This window comes from Sceloporus occidentalis, unplaced genomic scaffold, assembly GCF_023333645.1.
Source record: "Sceloporus occidentalis isolate IW3139 unplaced genomic scaffold, rSceOcc1.0.p SCAF_55, whole genome shotgun sequence".
NCBI lineage: Eukaryota > Metazoa > Chordata > Lepidosauria > Squamata > Phrynosomatidae > Sceloporus > Sceloporus occidentalis.
This window is the reverse complement of record NW_028317035.1, coordinates 6,144,784-6,161,808: the sequence shown is the minus strand read 5'-3', so window position 1 is coordinate 6,161,808 and position 17,025 is coordinate 6,144,784. Positions and strand designations below refer to the sequence as shown.

The window sequence follows — 17,025 nt, the reverse complement described above, 5'->3', positions numbered from 1 at the left end:
TTTACCTCCCGAAGTAAAGTCATATATACCACTTGTAGCCACGTAATGATAAATACTTCCATCCGCAGTGAATGAATGTCTTATACAAAAACAGAACACGACATTTTGTTGGAGACTAAGATTAGACGAAATGGGCGCCAAAGGCTTCACCATGGTCACCCCTCCTATTGGCTTACGAATTTCTCGTAGTGTTTCCTTTTGCGTTTAACAACTGGTTGGTGACGTTACTAATAGTGTCATATGTGGAAGACGGATGCTGTCATCGCGCGGCGACTGCTGCCTGTGAATGCGGAAGTGTGTTGTCTCCAGTATATGAAATAATTGATTCAGAGGAAAGAATCTCCATAAAGTGGGTAGCAAGGGCACTGCAAAATAATATTTTGTGGAAGAGGGCATTGGTATTGACGCCAACTGACTTTCCAAGCGCTTAATGTTTTTGGAGGTTGGTAGAAAGTTTGTTTTGGAGATACGGATGCAAATTGACTGGGCTTCTCAACCTGTGCTGTCATTCTGAAGCAGTTATAAATGCTACCATCCCTTTTTTTTTTAATATACTTGATTCCTTTTACTTGCTACACAGCAGCTTTTTTTAATAATATATGTAATTGGGGTTGATCTTTAGAATGGTAGTTGTAAAAGCAATGTTGGTGTACATATATGGTTGCTATGGTGATGTAGACCACTTAGCAGAAGAGAACAACTTCATATCTGAAAATGTTTCACCTAATTGTACTTCCTAATGGAGAAAATTGAGTATGGGGTAGTATTTATCTATTTTTTTGTTTTTATGTATGCACTACTCAGATGAAGACTAAAATGTGTGTTTTTTTGTTGTGTGAAAATTGTTTAAATAAATTTTTTTGATATTGTAAATCTAACCAAATGTAAGTATTAAAGTAACTACTTCTGAATCTGTTAATGCTTAATTAATACAAGATTACAACAATATCAAAATGCCTGACTAGAGGTGTCAATTTGAGTCTTAAAACTTTGGGTGATAGACACTGTATGGCTCTTTTTTGTTTTTCAGGTGTGACAAATCATGTCATGGATACGTGATAAGGAGCTGTCCATGATTGAGCGCCTGTGTGCAAATGTGCTAAAGGTTAGACATCTGTAATGTTACAGCTAATATTTGCTACATAATATTGTGGCCATACAGCAGTTATGTGATTAGTCAATTTACTATAGTAGTAATTTTATTGACCTATTTTATTTATTTCTAGGCTGGCCCAATGCCAAAACATGTTGCTTTCATCATGGATGGAAATCGTCGCTATGCCCAAAAATGTCACGTAGAGAGGCAGGAGGGCCACTCACAGGGCTTTGAAAAGCTTGCAGAGGTTGAAGCAGTTCACAGATTGATTTGACTTCATATTGTGATGGAGTTGGCTTAGACGTTTATAATCTTTCTATTCTACAGACTTTACGTTGGTGTCTTAATCTGGGTATTTGTGAGGTGACTGTCTATGCCTTCAGTATTGAAAATTTTAAACGTTCAGAAGAAGAGGTAGAAGGTCTGATGGAACTTGCCCGCCAGAAGTTTACCCGACTACTGGAAGAGAAGTAAGGAAGTCAGTCGCTCACAATTAATTGCGCCCTAGTGGTTTGGTAATCGACTGAAACCAGCTATGGCTTATTATGACGCTATTGTTGTTATTATTTATTATTATTATTATGACATTCACTAGAACTTCACTATAGATGTTGGCAAATTTGTGCAAGTTGTAATCACATATTAAGTTAAAAACGTAATGAAGTATTTTAATTGTAACGATTACTGGATTTATATTTTGAGTTTTCTTTCAATTTAGAACTGTCAGAGTGAAGTCAAGTAGTTAAGTCTGCAATTAGGTGAATATTTTAGTGATTAGTCAAATGTGCATGCAGTTTGATCATTTGAAGAATAGAAACCTTTAAATGCCAACTGTATGTTATTGTACCTACACCTTATAATAGTTATACTATCAATGTTTTATATACAGAGAAAAGCTACAGAAACATGGTGTACGTATTCGAGTTCTAGGAGACTTGAGTATGCTTCCATTGGACATTCAGAAATTGATTGCACAAGCAATGATGGAAACCAGAACCTACTCCACGTAAGTGCGTAAGATTGTGTAAAAGCATGGAACCATGATCCTTACTATAACTGGTTAAAAATAATTTAGGTCTCCACGCTAGTTTGTTGTGCTTAACATTCTTATGTTTGAAACTGATTCTTGAAGCTACAGTTGAGACATGCTTACTGCTCCTTCAATTTAACTTTGTTACCGTTACAATTAACCCTTTAAGTCCCCTTAGGGCATACCTGTATGCCCTTAAAACATGTGACAAAAAGCCCATTAGCACGTACGGGAACATCCTGACTTGGTTGTACATAGGAGATCAGGCTGCCTATTGACAGCATGGACTTTCCCCTGTTGGCAGAAGCCAGGATCACTGGCTTCTTGCCGACTGATCATGTGTAACTGCGCTCGCTGTCACAGTCGTTCAAGGAATGAATAAGGCACAATATTTTGGTCCTTTGGCTTTGCGAAACCCGCCAGGACTGAAGAGAGGTTAAGAGAGGTAGATTGTAATACTGACTGTATAAAAAAAAAAATCAGACTGCACTGCTTCTGTACGAATCAGTCTTAGCTCCTCCATAGTACCAATAGCAACCATAACTTTTCCCACAGAAGGATAATATTTTATAGCACAAGTCATGAAGTTTTACTATTCCTTTTAATATAGGATATTTGTGTATGATTCAATCAATCTTGTGTACCTTTTACCCTTCAATGCTAAGCACCAGCATTAAATATGGAACCACATGCTTGTGGAAATTTGAAAGTTGTATGATACCCATTATCTGTTAACAGGTGTTTCCTTAATGTTTGCTTTGCCTACACATCCCGACATGAGGTCACGAATGCAGTGAGAGAGGCTGCCTGGGGAGTTAAAGAGGGACTGCTGGATCCAAGGTATCCCGCACAAATACCTGAATGTTTTTTGTATACAAAATGGATTCTAAGTACTGTTTCCCCATGGTTTAAATATATTTTGGCTGCCAACTTTTTCTCACTAGCCTGATGAGGTTTTGTAGGGTAATTAAATATTTCAACCTCCTGATATCACTGAATTATGATGGTGGAACCCACATAAAGTTCCCTGTACATTGCATCCCTTGGTTTAATTTAAAGTTGCTTCCTTTTATAGAATTATCTATTATGCAGGGCCAACTCAGGTTTTGTTCCATGAGAACTGGGGTTTACCCTTAATAAGGTATAGTGTAGTCATAGTGTTGAAATGTTAAACTACTTAAAGTCTAGTCTAAACTAGTGAGTAGATCCCCCTTTCTTCTTGACAGAACATTTTATTTCCCCCCAACTCTCACTAAATCATTTCCCCATTAAATTTTATTTTGAATACCATTTTATTTGTGTTTTCTCCAGTGATGTGTCAGAGTCTCTCCTGGACCGCTGTCTCTACACCTCAAGTTCTCCTGATCCAGACCTTCTTATCCGTACCTCAGGGGAGGTCCGACTTAGTGACTTCCTTCTCTGGCAGGCAAGTTTTGTTTTTCTCTCTTTTTTTTTTCTCTCTCCAACAACAGTCATTCCATATGCCTATTTCTCATTCCACTGTCTCTCTTGATCTAGACATCGCATTCCTGTTTGGTCTTCCAGTCTGTCCTGTGGCCCGAATATTCCTTCTGGAACCTATGTGAGGCAGTCCTAAGATACCAGTATAACCACGCTGCCATCCAGGTGGGGTTTTTGTTTTTCTAGTCGTGAGTTTCTTCTGTATTCATATGAAAATGTTTGCTGTGGGATGATACAGAAAACAGCAAGATACATGTCAACAAATCCACATCTAAAGGTATAACGTCATAAAATGTTGTGCCTCTGAAATCTGTAAAGCTTTGCAGGTTAACAATTATCGTCAAGGACATGCAAATAAGGCAAACTGTATGTCCCTTATCTAACACCGTGTTTTTTTTACTAGACAATAAATGAGAACAACAATAAATCATCACACCATAATAACTAGGGTTTTTCCAAACCAGATACTTTCTTCTGGGATTATTCTTTTTAACGTATAGTTAATGTGCGGGGATGAACTTTGTAATTGCATCAGATTTGTTTTAAACAGTGCTTAGTGAATAAACGCATTGCAAAGAGTAAAAGAGTTGCAATGGAGCAGTTTAGTAATCGTACGTAAAGATACTTTAAGGTACACTCCAACCTTCATATGTACTTTAATGCTTATAACTGTGTCCCATTTAAATGAACACTTCTTCCACCTTGCAAATGAAGAAAGGGATTTAGTAGAATTCCCCCATATATCTGACAGCTCCCCCATCCCTGAATACATCACTTACTATCCTGCACACACAGGCATGCATCCAATGCTGGCTTGCATCATAGTTCCAGGGGCATAATGAGATGTCAATAGGAGTGGAGTGCTTTTCTGCCAGTGATTGGCAGCTTCAAGCATCCAAAACCGGGATGAGAACCAGGCCATGGAAATGATGGCAGGCTGGAGCTGTTCTTAAAGGTGAATGCATTTTTCCCCACCATTCCAGGTGACACTACTGATAGGACAGGACTCAAGTAATCAGTGGCGTCGCTACAGGGGGGCAAGGGGGGGCAATTGCCCCCCCCTGTTGCCCACCCGCCGAATTTGGAGCCACCCAGGACAGTCCCCTTGACTGCTAACGACGGCATGGTGCCGGCGCTAGCAGTCCCAGTCAGGTGCTAACGACTGCACCATGCCGTCGCTAGCACTATCTTACCTTGATGGAGGTCTGTGGACCCCCATCACCACCTACCCCGGCGATCTGCCCCTCACACTGAAGGGCGTCACCGGGGCCACCCGATCCGGCCGGTGACAGCAGGGTCTAATATTTATATTATATATATATATATATATATATATATATATAATCGGCAGCAGGGACTAATATTAATATATATCGGCAGCAGGGGCTAATATATATATCAGCAGCAGGATCTAATATTAGGCCCTGAAATCATTTAGTGCAAAAGTTAAGGTATTGTGTTTAAAGGATTTCAAGGATTAGTCGTACTAAATTGTGGCTTCAGGTTTCCCATGTTGAATGATCAAGTATTGTATTGTCCAAAAACAAAAGTATCATTCCATAGCACATTACTTTTGGCAATATATATATATATATATATATATATATATATATATATATATATATGTGTGTGTGTGTGTTTTTTCAGTGGTATGATTTAATGGTGGGAATTATTAATGCCCCCCCAGTTTGACTGTGGTATCTTGTGTGCCCCCCCTATATACTGTTTCTAGAGTCGCCACTGCTCAAGTTCAAAAGCCCCTATCAGTAGTGTCACCAGGGAAAAGAAGCTCTTGATAAGTAGAACTTTCTGTTTTGGACAGCTAAATAATGTCTATTTAAGTATTTACAAAGCACTTCAATATGCATTTTACATTGTTAGGGCTACTTGAGGGCAGTAAAGTGTTTTTCACAAACAAAACTCAGATGCAATTATAGAAATATTGAAAAGGTCAATGCCATTGCCTCCCTATGGACCGATTATTTATAAATCACATAGTCGCACCTTAAGACTTGAGAAAATTATTTCAATTACTATACAAGACTTGTAATTTATACATACAAATGTTGCTTTTCTTATCTGACCTTGTTCATGCATATGATTAATTTTAACAGCGACCATATGCATGTAAATGACTTTAATTGGATATTTCTGGTCTGCCTAAGTCTTCAGGCAGCCAGTAACAACCTATTACCCGTTGATCGCTGTGCACACGAAAGTTTGCAGCAACATTCATCGCTGGACATGCTATCACATCCTCCAGTGCAAGGATTTGGGGATATATTAGTATGCCCAATGGCTGTAAGTGATTAAAAGTTTAATACACAATGCCAAATTTGAGTGATTTGTACCTCATTCTACAGCTGCAATTATTTTATGCAAAACTCTCCAACTGGGAAGCAACCTATATAAAAACTAATAACTATGTAATAATTTGTGTCTTGAGTGTGCTTTATTGATCTCTCATTCATGGCTTGCTGTTGCCGCTCTAGATGGTATGTGGTTACATAACAAGTATTGTTGTCAATGTTTTTGCCAGTTGAACTCCTCCTGTATCGCATGTATCTTTTGATATGTTACCGAGGGCACACCTCAAGTGATCTCATAAGCAATTAAAAATGCCTGTTAAATGCAAAATCTTAGTTCAGTCTCTCTCTGCCCACCATCGTGCATGGATGGGGCAGTCTGTGGTGTGCTGGGTTATGTTGGGCCTTTTGGTTGCAGGTTAGTCTTGGGAAGTGTTGCATTGTATGTTGGGCTATCACTATTGTAGGTTTTGACTTTGTGTTTTGGTATTTTATTAAATATCTGTTAAAGTAGACGGTACTTGCCCCCTTTGTGGATTTCACTTATTTGTCACAGTTTCATGTTTCAGATCATCCAACTAATTTTAGTATGACAAAGACAACATGCGTAAACACAAAATGCAGCGTTTAAATTTCATTTATTGAAGGTAGAGTTAATCAGAACTTATATATTGCCCTTGCTAAAAAGTAATTGCCCCTAAACTAAATTACTAGTTGTGCCAACCTTGGCAGCAACAACTGCAATCAAACGTTTGTGAAAACTAGCAATGAGTGTTTTACATCATTGTGTAGGATTTTTGGCCTGCAATTCTTGGCAGAATTATTTTAATTCAGTCACAATTTTCGAGCATGAATTGCATGCCACATGATCTCAATCAGATTTAAGACAGGACTTTGACTAGGCCACTTCTTCACTTTCTGTCATTTTGAGCCGTCCGGAGGTTGACTTGCTTGTCTACTTCAGATCATTGTCCTCCTGCATAACCCAACTGTGCTTGAGCTTTAGGTCATAAACTGATGGCCAGACATTCTCCTGGAATTCATGGTTCCATCAATTATGGCAATTTACCCAGGTCCTGAAGTGGCAAAGCAGCTCCAGACCATCACATGACCACCACTATGTTTGATCGTTGGTATGATGTTCTTATTGTGGAATGCTATGTTATGTTCCACTTTTGACTCATCAGTCCACAGAATATAATCCCAAAAGTCATGGTTGTCATCAAGATGTTTTTTTGGTAAATTTGAGACAAGCCTTTGTATTCATTTTGTTCAGCAATGGTTTTCGCCTTGCAACTCTCCCATGGATACCATGGCTTCTTCTTATTGTGGAATCCTGAACACTGACCTTAACTGAGGCAAGTGGGGCCCACAGCTCTTTACATGTTAGTCTGGGGTTGTTGTGGTTTTTTTTTTGTGTGTGTGTGTGACCTCCTGGATGAGTTGCCGATGTGCTCTTGGAGGTAGGCCCCCCACTCCTGGGATGGTTCACCACTATTTCTCCATTTCTAGGTAATGGCTCTCACTATAGTTTGCTGGAGTCCCGGAGCCTTTGTTTGTCATCTAACAGTATGTAAAGTGTTAAGTCATTGACATCTGTTTCATTAGATCGTGGCATCATGTGCTGATTTTGGGGACCTTTTAGCCTAGTTCACTTCAGTGCAAGACAGGTTGATAAGATTCAACAGGGCTGGCAGTAATCACCCTCGATAAAAGTATTCCGCCAAAACCTTGGGGGTTCTCCATTTTACGGCTCTCTTGTCACTGGTATTGCTTTTTATTATTTCTTATTGTTTTTTTTATATACTTCTTACAGTACAGTATTGTTTTCATTGTGTAATTAAAAGCATCTTTTCTTTATGGCAGTAATCATCTCTGGGTGTGTCTATTGAAATGGAACCCAATTATCTACAGTTTGGCTAATTGATTGATTTAGTAACTGAGGGGGCAATTGCTTGTTTCACTTAGGACCAGGCTTCTATATGTGAAATCATAATTTGAAAAGTGCAATTTTGTGTTTACTTGTGTTATCTTGCCTAATATTAAAATTAGTTGGATCTGAAACATTTAAGTGTGACAAATATGCAAAAAAAAATAAAAATGTTTTTTTCACCGTATTTGTATCTCGTGCTGATGATTTGGGCCTGCTACAGCAGTCTTTTGTAATTAAAATCATGTTCCCCAGTTCAAGTGCCACAGTGCAAGCTAAGTTAAACTCTTATTTTGGTTGTAGCTAAACCCTTTGTGCATTGACAAATCTCCTTCTGTTGCTGGAAAGTCTAGCTGTAGTGTATGGTATACTGAAACACCTTAATGAAAATGTCTTGAGCTTTAAAGTTAACCTTAACTATGGCATCCTTATGTCCTTTACTATACTGTTTGCTATTAATATTTTTGTGCTGTTACTATTGAATGACAAGCTCTGTTGTGTGACTTTCCTATATCATTAAACAACGTATTGGCAAACGTGGCTGTAACGGTACTCAACATTATGAGTAGGAGATTTAAATAATACATTTGAAAATAGTGCACAATAGCCTTTCTGGTTTTCATCAGCAGATCATGACAACAGCCGGATTGATGGCATTCTACATGAACTTTAGGATAGTAATTGTAAGCAGTAATATGACATTGTATCTCTCTACTTACCAGTTTTAGACTGATTTTGTTTCACATACATTTAATTTCTTCTGCTTGTATAAAACTTTTCCTCCACGGTTCATGTTTTTTCAGAAAGCCAAGGAAGTTCAGGTGCAGGAGCAAGCGCGACATGAGTTGGAGTGCGACCAAGCCTGGGTTCAAGAGAAACTGTGGAGTGAGGAGCACACTGGTGGAAATAACAAGCTACTTTCCCAGAAACTACTGCAGCAGTGCAAAGCAGAGAGAGAAAAAAGGATACAGACTTTCGTACAAGCTCTGGAAAGGAAACAATGGGATATTCTTGAGGGTCTCTGTACAACGTAATGAACAGGGGAGCAGTACTGTCTTACTGTGGACATGTACCTTTTAGAAACCATTTTGTCCCCTAGCCACAAATAAATACTTTGGTTATCCAAGTCTGGACATGTATGTTACTTGTGTGTAATGTCACACACCCTCAGTATATGCAGAATATCCTCTCATCTTACAGAATAAACCCAGTAGATAACCCATGTCTGTTCTGCATGTACGCTTTGGTAAAATAACCAAACATCTAAAATACATTCATTTAATTAATCATAAAAGTATCTCATCCCCAACTATAATGGAAACATGTTCAATTTAATGGTGACATTTCTATGTTATGGATATACCGAAGATCTGCGTATTATGCTGAATGGTTGGCTATTCATTTTCAATACTTAGACATGGTAACCCACCCATAGTATGTTGGGGAAGGAGCCTCTGATTAAATATTGTGTATTTTATAACACAGTGTATTAAATTAGATTTCGGCCACACATTGTTCTTTTCTCATTTCCTTTTTTGTGGTTAGTTTACGTACACAAAACATAGACAGATAGGGCTTCTTATGGAAAACTTCTTATATGTATAGTCATTTAGTGTGGATATCCTTAGAAGAACTACTTTAAGAACAGGTTCCCAGACTTGCACTGCATATTTAAGGTGTGGTCTTACCATTGACTTGTATGAGGCAAAACATATTTTCTCTGATGTCCATGTGGCAGCAGGAGCTTATGCACCATGGAGCCACTGCAAGATAGAAAGCACTGTTATCCAGGTGCCTTGATACTTTTTATTCTGCTGTTCTAAACAGCATGAAGGATTTTTGCCACATGAGTTGTATGCTGCCATCTTCTTTTAAGGTATGTTGAAATCTCTCTGTTCTAAGTCCTGGGTTGCTGCTAAGAGTATGTTATAAGCTCATAGGTAGGCTTTTATCCTGGCTATCCCTATATATAAGTATAGAATTACACACACGCTGCAGGGGACCTAGATCCTCCTGTCTGGCAGCAGGTGGACGTCCGCAGGATGCACGCAGACATCCTCTTCTGCTGGGGCATCTATGACGGCGTGACATGGGATCTGGATCTTAGTCTTATAGTCAGACCTCTATTTGAGGTCTGATTATAAGACGTGTTTTTCAGAGTATCACAGATACTCATTCATTCCCTCATTCACACATACTAATCATTCAGATATTCATTCCCTCAATCACGCGTACTCGTTCATACAACCCTCCCCCAACCCCTTTACCTGAACTGCAGAGCTCTCGCCACCGCTCGCAAACTTCCTCAGGGACTGCTACTTCTCTCTGCATTGCTCGTGCTCCTCTCGGACCGCCCAGGGGAAGTGGGAACGGAGCAGACTCATGTGACGTGACTCCACTGGGATCCTGCTTCCCCTGGTCAGAACAAGAGACGCTGTGTGTGCAGGAAATGTGAAGGCAGCCTTGCGGCAGTACGCGGGATTACCAAGACCCGCAGGTATATTGTGTGACCGCCTGCTCCCGCCCAAAAGACACAGAATACCGCCCACAGCCGCAGGTTTTTTTGACGGGTCCCGATGCAGTCCTCTACTGCACACTTAGGGCAGGTATCCACCTGAGAAGAATGAAAGTTGGACTAGTCGAGATCTGTAAAGTGTGCCCACAGTTCATTTATATTAGTACGAAGTTGAAAGAAAGGAAAAAAAGTGGAATATCTATGCCACTAAATTTGTCCTTCATAGACATCAATTAAACGGCCATGTCGTATCTCCCTTCTGTACCATTGGGTGTACGGGTATTTGGGGACATGAGGATTACCCAACCAGTAATTTGTCAGTAAAGAAAGGCGTAGGGAGTAGATGGCGGGTCAAGTAGGGAATTCAAGAACTTTGCTCACCAATTGGATTTTCAGCATGTCACCAGGAGTCCTAATTACCATAGATCCAATGGTTTGGTAGAACGTGGTGTCTGGTCTGCCAAGCATCTCCTAGAGAAATGCACATGTGATGGTTCTGACATTTAGGCAGGCTTACTCAATCTGTGCAATACACCCAGGGATGGTATGCCTTCTCCTATGGTCCCTTCCCAGCTCCTGCCAAGAGTTAAGACTGATGTTCAGGTCACATTTATGCTTAAACAAAAAGGAAAAGTGGGCCATGACAAATCTGCCAGACGCCTATCTCCTCTGGAGCCTGGGCAGGTGGTAAGGATGGAGACAACACATGGCTTTGACAAACTGGCTACGGTTTATGGAAAGGTCCCACAACCCAACAGCTATGTTGTCCACTCCAGTTTAAGGAACATGTCTGGCCCCTCCCTGGGGGTCAACATCCGCCATCCACGGAAAAACGGTCACTTAACGACCTTTGACGGTCCTGAACCGTCATTAAATTAAATAAGCTTAGAAAGTGATCAACGATGTCGAGGCATTCAGTAACGCCGAGATCGGCATCATGTCTGGCCCCTCCCCGGGGTGTCAACATCTGCCATACAATGTATGGTGGCGGACGCCCGTTTTAAAATAGTTTAGAAGGCGATCAACGATCACCTCCTAAACTTCAATGGTGTCGCATTCAGCGACACCAAACACCCACCCCAGGACGCATCGTCACCGCTCGGAGAGCAGTCACAACCACCACTGTGAGTGATTCTTTAGGAGAGTCTCTCCAGACTCTCCTGAGAATCTGGCTCCACTTGCAGGTTGAATACAGGTATTGCATTCAACCATGCAATTCAATGGAGCCCAGCTTTCTAATCACTATGTGCACAGGCGTAGCAACCGGGGGGATGGATCCCCTCCAGGAAATCATGTGGGGGGGACAGATAATAGAGAAATCCCCTCTGTAAGTGGTGCACAGCTGCCCGATCAGCAGCTGCAGCGTGCAGGACTGGTTGGGGAGATCAGTGTGCCCTCTGTCACTGAGCGCCAGGCGATGGGATATGACGTTTATATCCCAGCCCCGGCGCTCAGCATAAACAGCTGTGCGCAGCTGCACTGCACTGAGAGTGAGTGGCAAACCAGAAGGAGAGGATGAAGAGAAAGCAGAAAGGAAGAAGAGAAAGGTAAGAGATGTGAAGAATGAGGGGGGGTATTTGAAGTGGAAAATGAGGGGGGGTGTTTGAAGTGGAAAACGGGGGGGGTTGAAGTGGAAAACGGGGGGTTTGAAGTGGAAAACGAGGGGGGGGTCTGATGTGCAAAACGAGGGGGGGTGGTCTGCTGTGCAAAACGAGGGGGGGGTCTGATGGTAGATATGTGTGTGTGCATATACAAATGGTGAGGCATGTATATGGGCAATATTTATGAATGTGTATGGGCACTTGGGCAGGCATATGTGTGTGTGTATATGTGCGTGTATGGGCACGCGCATATAAGGGCAGTGTATGTGCATACGTGTGTATAGGCAGTGTTTATGTGTACGTCTGTATATGCAGTGTATATGTGTACATCTGTATGGGCTGTGTATATGTGTACATCTGTATGGGCAGTGTATATGTGTACGTCTGTATGGGCAGTGTATATGTGTGTATATAAGGAGTGTATTTGTCTTATAGTGTATACGTCTGTGTAAGTATGCGCAAGGGCAGTGTATATTTATGGGGAGGCATGTGTGTGTGAGCAGTTTATGTATGTTTGGGCAGGCGTGTATAAGGGTAGTGCATATGTGTGAGTACTGGCAAGTGTGTATGTGCAGGCAATTGCAGCGTATATATGTGTTTTTGTGGGCAGGCATGCGTAAGAGCAGTGCATATGTGTGTATATGAGCAGGCATGTCGTACTTAAAGGAAAGAGAATGATTCCCTGTAACACATGTTTAACTCAGGGACACCTAGGGTTAAATCCAGGCCTATTTCTGGTTAAAATGAGTGTGTGTGTGTCACTGTATGTAGCATTTGGACACAAGAGAATATTGCGGGGTGCTACTTGGTCTAGGGCATCACTAATACAAAGCGCCACGTGTTAAATCTAGGGGTAGGCAGAGTAAGTGAAGGATGTGTTTGGGTGTGATAGCGTATGTTTGTGGGTATGTTATTGTGCACATCTGTTTTTATGGGTATGTTAGTATGTTTCCAGGTGTGTTATAGTGGGCATGTGTCTAGGTATATTAGGGTGGGATTGTTTTGGGGTGTATTATTGTGTGTGTGTGTGTGTGTGTGTGTGTTTGTTAGTGTGTGCATGTGTATGTATGTTATTCAAGTGTTTAAGTGTGTGGATATGTTCCTGTGTGCATGACATGTTAGGGGTCTTAGATGGTTCCTTCAATACATCATAGTAGTCTCTGTGGCCGTGTCCAGTGGGGTCCAACTGTGGTTGTAAGATTTTTCTGTTTCTGTGGGAGTTTTCTCCCATTCATCTAGTAGAACGTTTTATGAGCTGAAGGTGATATACCAAGACATTTTGGACAACACTATGCTTCTAACTTTGTGGGAACAGTTTTGGGGACGGTCCTTTTCTAGTCCATCATGACTGTGCCCCAGTGTACAAAACAAGGTCCATAAAGGCATGGTTGCAAAAATTCCCCACAGAAACTCTCCAAAATCTTGTGGAAATCGTTCCCAGAAGAGTGGAAGCCGTTATAGCTGCAAAGGGGGACCAACTACATATTAATGTCTATGTACTTATAATGCAATGTCATAAAAGTCCCTGTTGGTGAAATGGTCAGGTATACCCTACCAGTAAAAATGCTATCCCCCCCAGATTTTTAGGGGTTCCTACGCCCATGACTATGTGATTAGTAAAATATAAAAAAAATTATAATAAAAAAAATTGCTAACATTTAAAAATAATTATGCAGTGATGTTGCCAGAGGAACCATTCAATACCAGCAAAATGTAAAAAAAAAAAAAAAAAAAAAAAAAAAAAAAAGTCCAAAAAAGAATAAAATAACTAAAATAAAAATAAAGTTTATTATTTTGAGCAAGTGCTAAAATTTGCGCTTTATCTTCTCAAAAATCTCGACATAGAATTAGCTTTAAAATAAAAGCATTTCAAATACCCAAGGGGTGGCTAATTTAATTTAAAAAGTGAATGGTTTGATGGGGTAAATTGGAGTGGCCGGGCTCAAAGATAGGGCATAAGCACAGCCTGACCAAAATGGAGAAAAAAGCACACTTCCCTAAATGTGGCATTCTAAATCCCAAACAACTCGACAAACCCATGCATGTGGGGTATCACTGAGCTCAGCAGATGTTGCTGAACACATATTGGGGTGTTGTTTGATAGTGATTCACACCAGGGGCTATGAATTCATTCCTGAAGTACAATTTGTGTAAAAAAATATATACTACCACAAACTTTGGCAAAGGCAAGTGGTAGAATCTCATGCATAAAAAGGGTTAAAATACCAGCATTTGCAATACCTTGGGGTGTCTTGTTTTTAAAAATATATGGTTTGATGGGGTAAATTGAATTATCCAGCTTCAAACTAAGCGGCTGCCACCGGGACTGTCGCCTCCAAAAACGATGCGCGCGGCAACTGTGACTGAGCGTCGGGACTTGATGTCAAATCCCGGCGCACAACACTGAAGCCACGCCCACCGTCATCTGCGCTCAGTGCACCGGAAGGACGGGACACAGAAGAGGAAGAAGAGGAGGAAGAATGAAGAGGAGGAGAAAAAGTGACAGTGCCAGAGGAAAGGTAGGAAAATATTAATAAGTGTGTGAGAGTGATGGGTGTTATGCTGTAGTTTATGATGAATGTTTGTGAATGAGGGTTTCAGTTTGCATGGAAGTGTGGGGGGATAGCATGGCATAGGGAGGCTGTCTAGGCATGATAGGAGTGTGATTGTTGTTATCAATTTTTTTTTGTCCAACTGTGGTGTGTTAACAATACTTTTATTAAAAGTAAATTACATACCAAAATCGAAAAAAGAAAAATTCAATAACAATATTAATAGATATATATGATTGCAAACAGCAATCACACGCCTATCATGCTAAGTCAGCCAGTACATGCTAAAACCTGGGCATGATGGGATTGTGATTGCTTTTAATTATATATACGTATATATATATATATGTATATATATATTTATATTGTTATTGATTTTTTTTTGTGTCTAATTTTGGTGTGTTACATCATGGGCGTAGGAACCGGGGGGGACAGGGGGGACAGATCCCCCCCAGTAACTCATGCGGGGGGGACCGATAATGAAGAAATCCCCCCAGGGCCGTAGGAACCCCCCAATAGAAACGCCGCAAATGCGGCCCGCGAGACCTCGAGGTGCGGCCCGCGTAAGATCGGCAGCTAGGGCAACAGATCTTACGCGGTCCTCACCTCGAGCCCTGCTACTTACCTGTGGGAGGGTCTTCTGTACTGCACAGAGGAAGCAGAACCCAGCAGAGTTCACGTGACATCCCATCACATCCTGCTTCCTCTGTGCAGTACCAGAGAACGCAGAGGGAGGCCGCGCCCCCTGCTGAAGTCTGTAAGCGGCATCGAGGAGCTGCAGTGCAGGTAAGGGGGTGGGGAGGGTGTTTGAATGAGTATGCGTGATTGAGGAAATGAATCTGTGAATGAATGAGTATATGAATGAATGAGTGTGTGTGTGATAGCATGGATGTGTAAGTGCTGGAACCTAGGCATGATGGGACTATGATTGCTGTTAGCAATCACACTCCTATCATGCCAAGTCAGCCAGTTCATGCTGAAACCTAGCTAGCTGCCCCCCTTGTGTATTGATGCTGCCAGCAGTATGGGGTCTGCACATCACTTACAGCCACCCTGTACCAGCATGTACTGGCTGACTTGGCATGATAGGAGTGTGATTGCTAACAGCAATCACAGTCTCATCATGCCTAGGTTCCAGCATTTACTGGTTGGATGTGTAAGTGCTGGAATCTAGGCATGATGGGACTGTGATTGCTGTTAGCAATCACACTCCTATCATGCCAAGTCAGCCAGTACATGCTGAAACCTAGCTAGCTGCCCCCCTTGTGTATTGATGCTGCCAGCAATATGGGGTCTGCACATCACTTACAGCCACCCTGTACCAGCGTGTACTGGCTGCCTGGGTATGATAGGAGTGTGACTCCTAGTGTGAGAGATGGGGATAAAGTGGGGATCTGATGGGGGAAAATGCTGTCCCCCCCAGATTTTTAGGGGTTCCTACGCCCATGTGTTACATTAACAGTTATGCTGTACCACCGTCAATGTGTGCCTCAGTATATAACGATAACAATTTTGCTGTACCCCTGTCAATGTTTGCCTAACCATAGAAACTATGCAGTTTTAAAGTGTGTGTGTGTGTGTGTGAGGTGCCACATACAGGATCTGCCACAGGTGCCAAATACTCTAGGTACGCCCTTGTGTCGTGCGGCAGTCCGGCCCAATGGCCACTCCTCAGCTCTTCGTCCCACGTCTTAAAAGGGGTGGGATAAAGAAGTGAGGCACGGCTATTGGGCGGCGCGGTGCGTGCACGCCGGCCGCTTTAATTTCATTAGGCGTCGGTGGAGTGACTGCCGCACGACGGCCGCTTTCTATGTCGCTCGCAGCCGCTTTTGTGGCGCAATGGGCCACTTGACTAGACTTGCCCCCCAGGCCTTAGGCTGCCAGCCCTCCCCTGACCATGGAATATATTACACATCCCAATATATACCAATAAGAATCAAATACAAAAGAAGCAAATCAAAACCAATGTGGCTTACCAGAATAGTAAAAAAGGAAATAAGAAATAAATCAATGGTATTTAAGCATTATAAAAACGAGGGATCATCAGTATCATTTATGGCATACAAAGATGCCAACAAAGCCTGCAAAAAGGCCATTAAATGGCTAAATTGGAAAATGAGAAACTAACTGCCACGGAGAGTAAAACCAATCCCAAGAAAACTTTCAAGTATGTAAATGGCAAAAAGTTAAAGGTAGAGAATGAAAACTTGGTTAGTGAGAACAGAGAGAAAGCTAACATCTCAAATACTTATATTCTTCTGTTTATACCAAAAAAGAACCAATGATGGAGCCCCTGCTGACAAATATTAAGGAACCATTACAGCAAACATGCGATTGGCTGACGCAAGAAAAAGTGCTCAAGCAATTGAATACTGTTAAGGTAGACGAGGCCCCTGGACCGGATGGTATACACCCAAAGGTACTTAAGGAGCTAAGCCTAATTCTGTCCCAACCATTATTATTGATCTTTAGGTATTCTTTCAGTTCAGGCATGGTTCCATTAGATTGGCGCAAGGCAGATGTTGTGCCCATAT

General features: G+C 41.5%; 1 protein-coding gene across 1 annotated transcript; it reads left to right on the top strand.

Moving 5' to 3' along the window:
* Positions 1-1,042: 1,042 nt before the first annotated feature.
* LOC149288001 (dehydrodolichyl diphosphate synthase complex subunit DHDDS-like) lies at positions 1,043-8,857 on the top strand. The gene is made up of 8 exons (XM_089492341.1): positions 1,043-1,105; positions 1,227-1,343; positions 1,424-1,566; positions 1,986-2,102; positions 2,865-2,966; positions 3,438-3,552; positions 3,645-3,752; positions 8,627-8,857. The coding sequence occupies exons 1-8, from the start codon at positions 1,043-1,045 to the stop codon at positions 8,855-8,857; spliced, it is 996 nt and encodes a 331-aa protein (XP_089348467.1).
* The last annotated feature ends 8,168 nt before the right edge of the window (positions 8,858-17,025 follow it).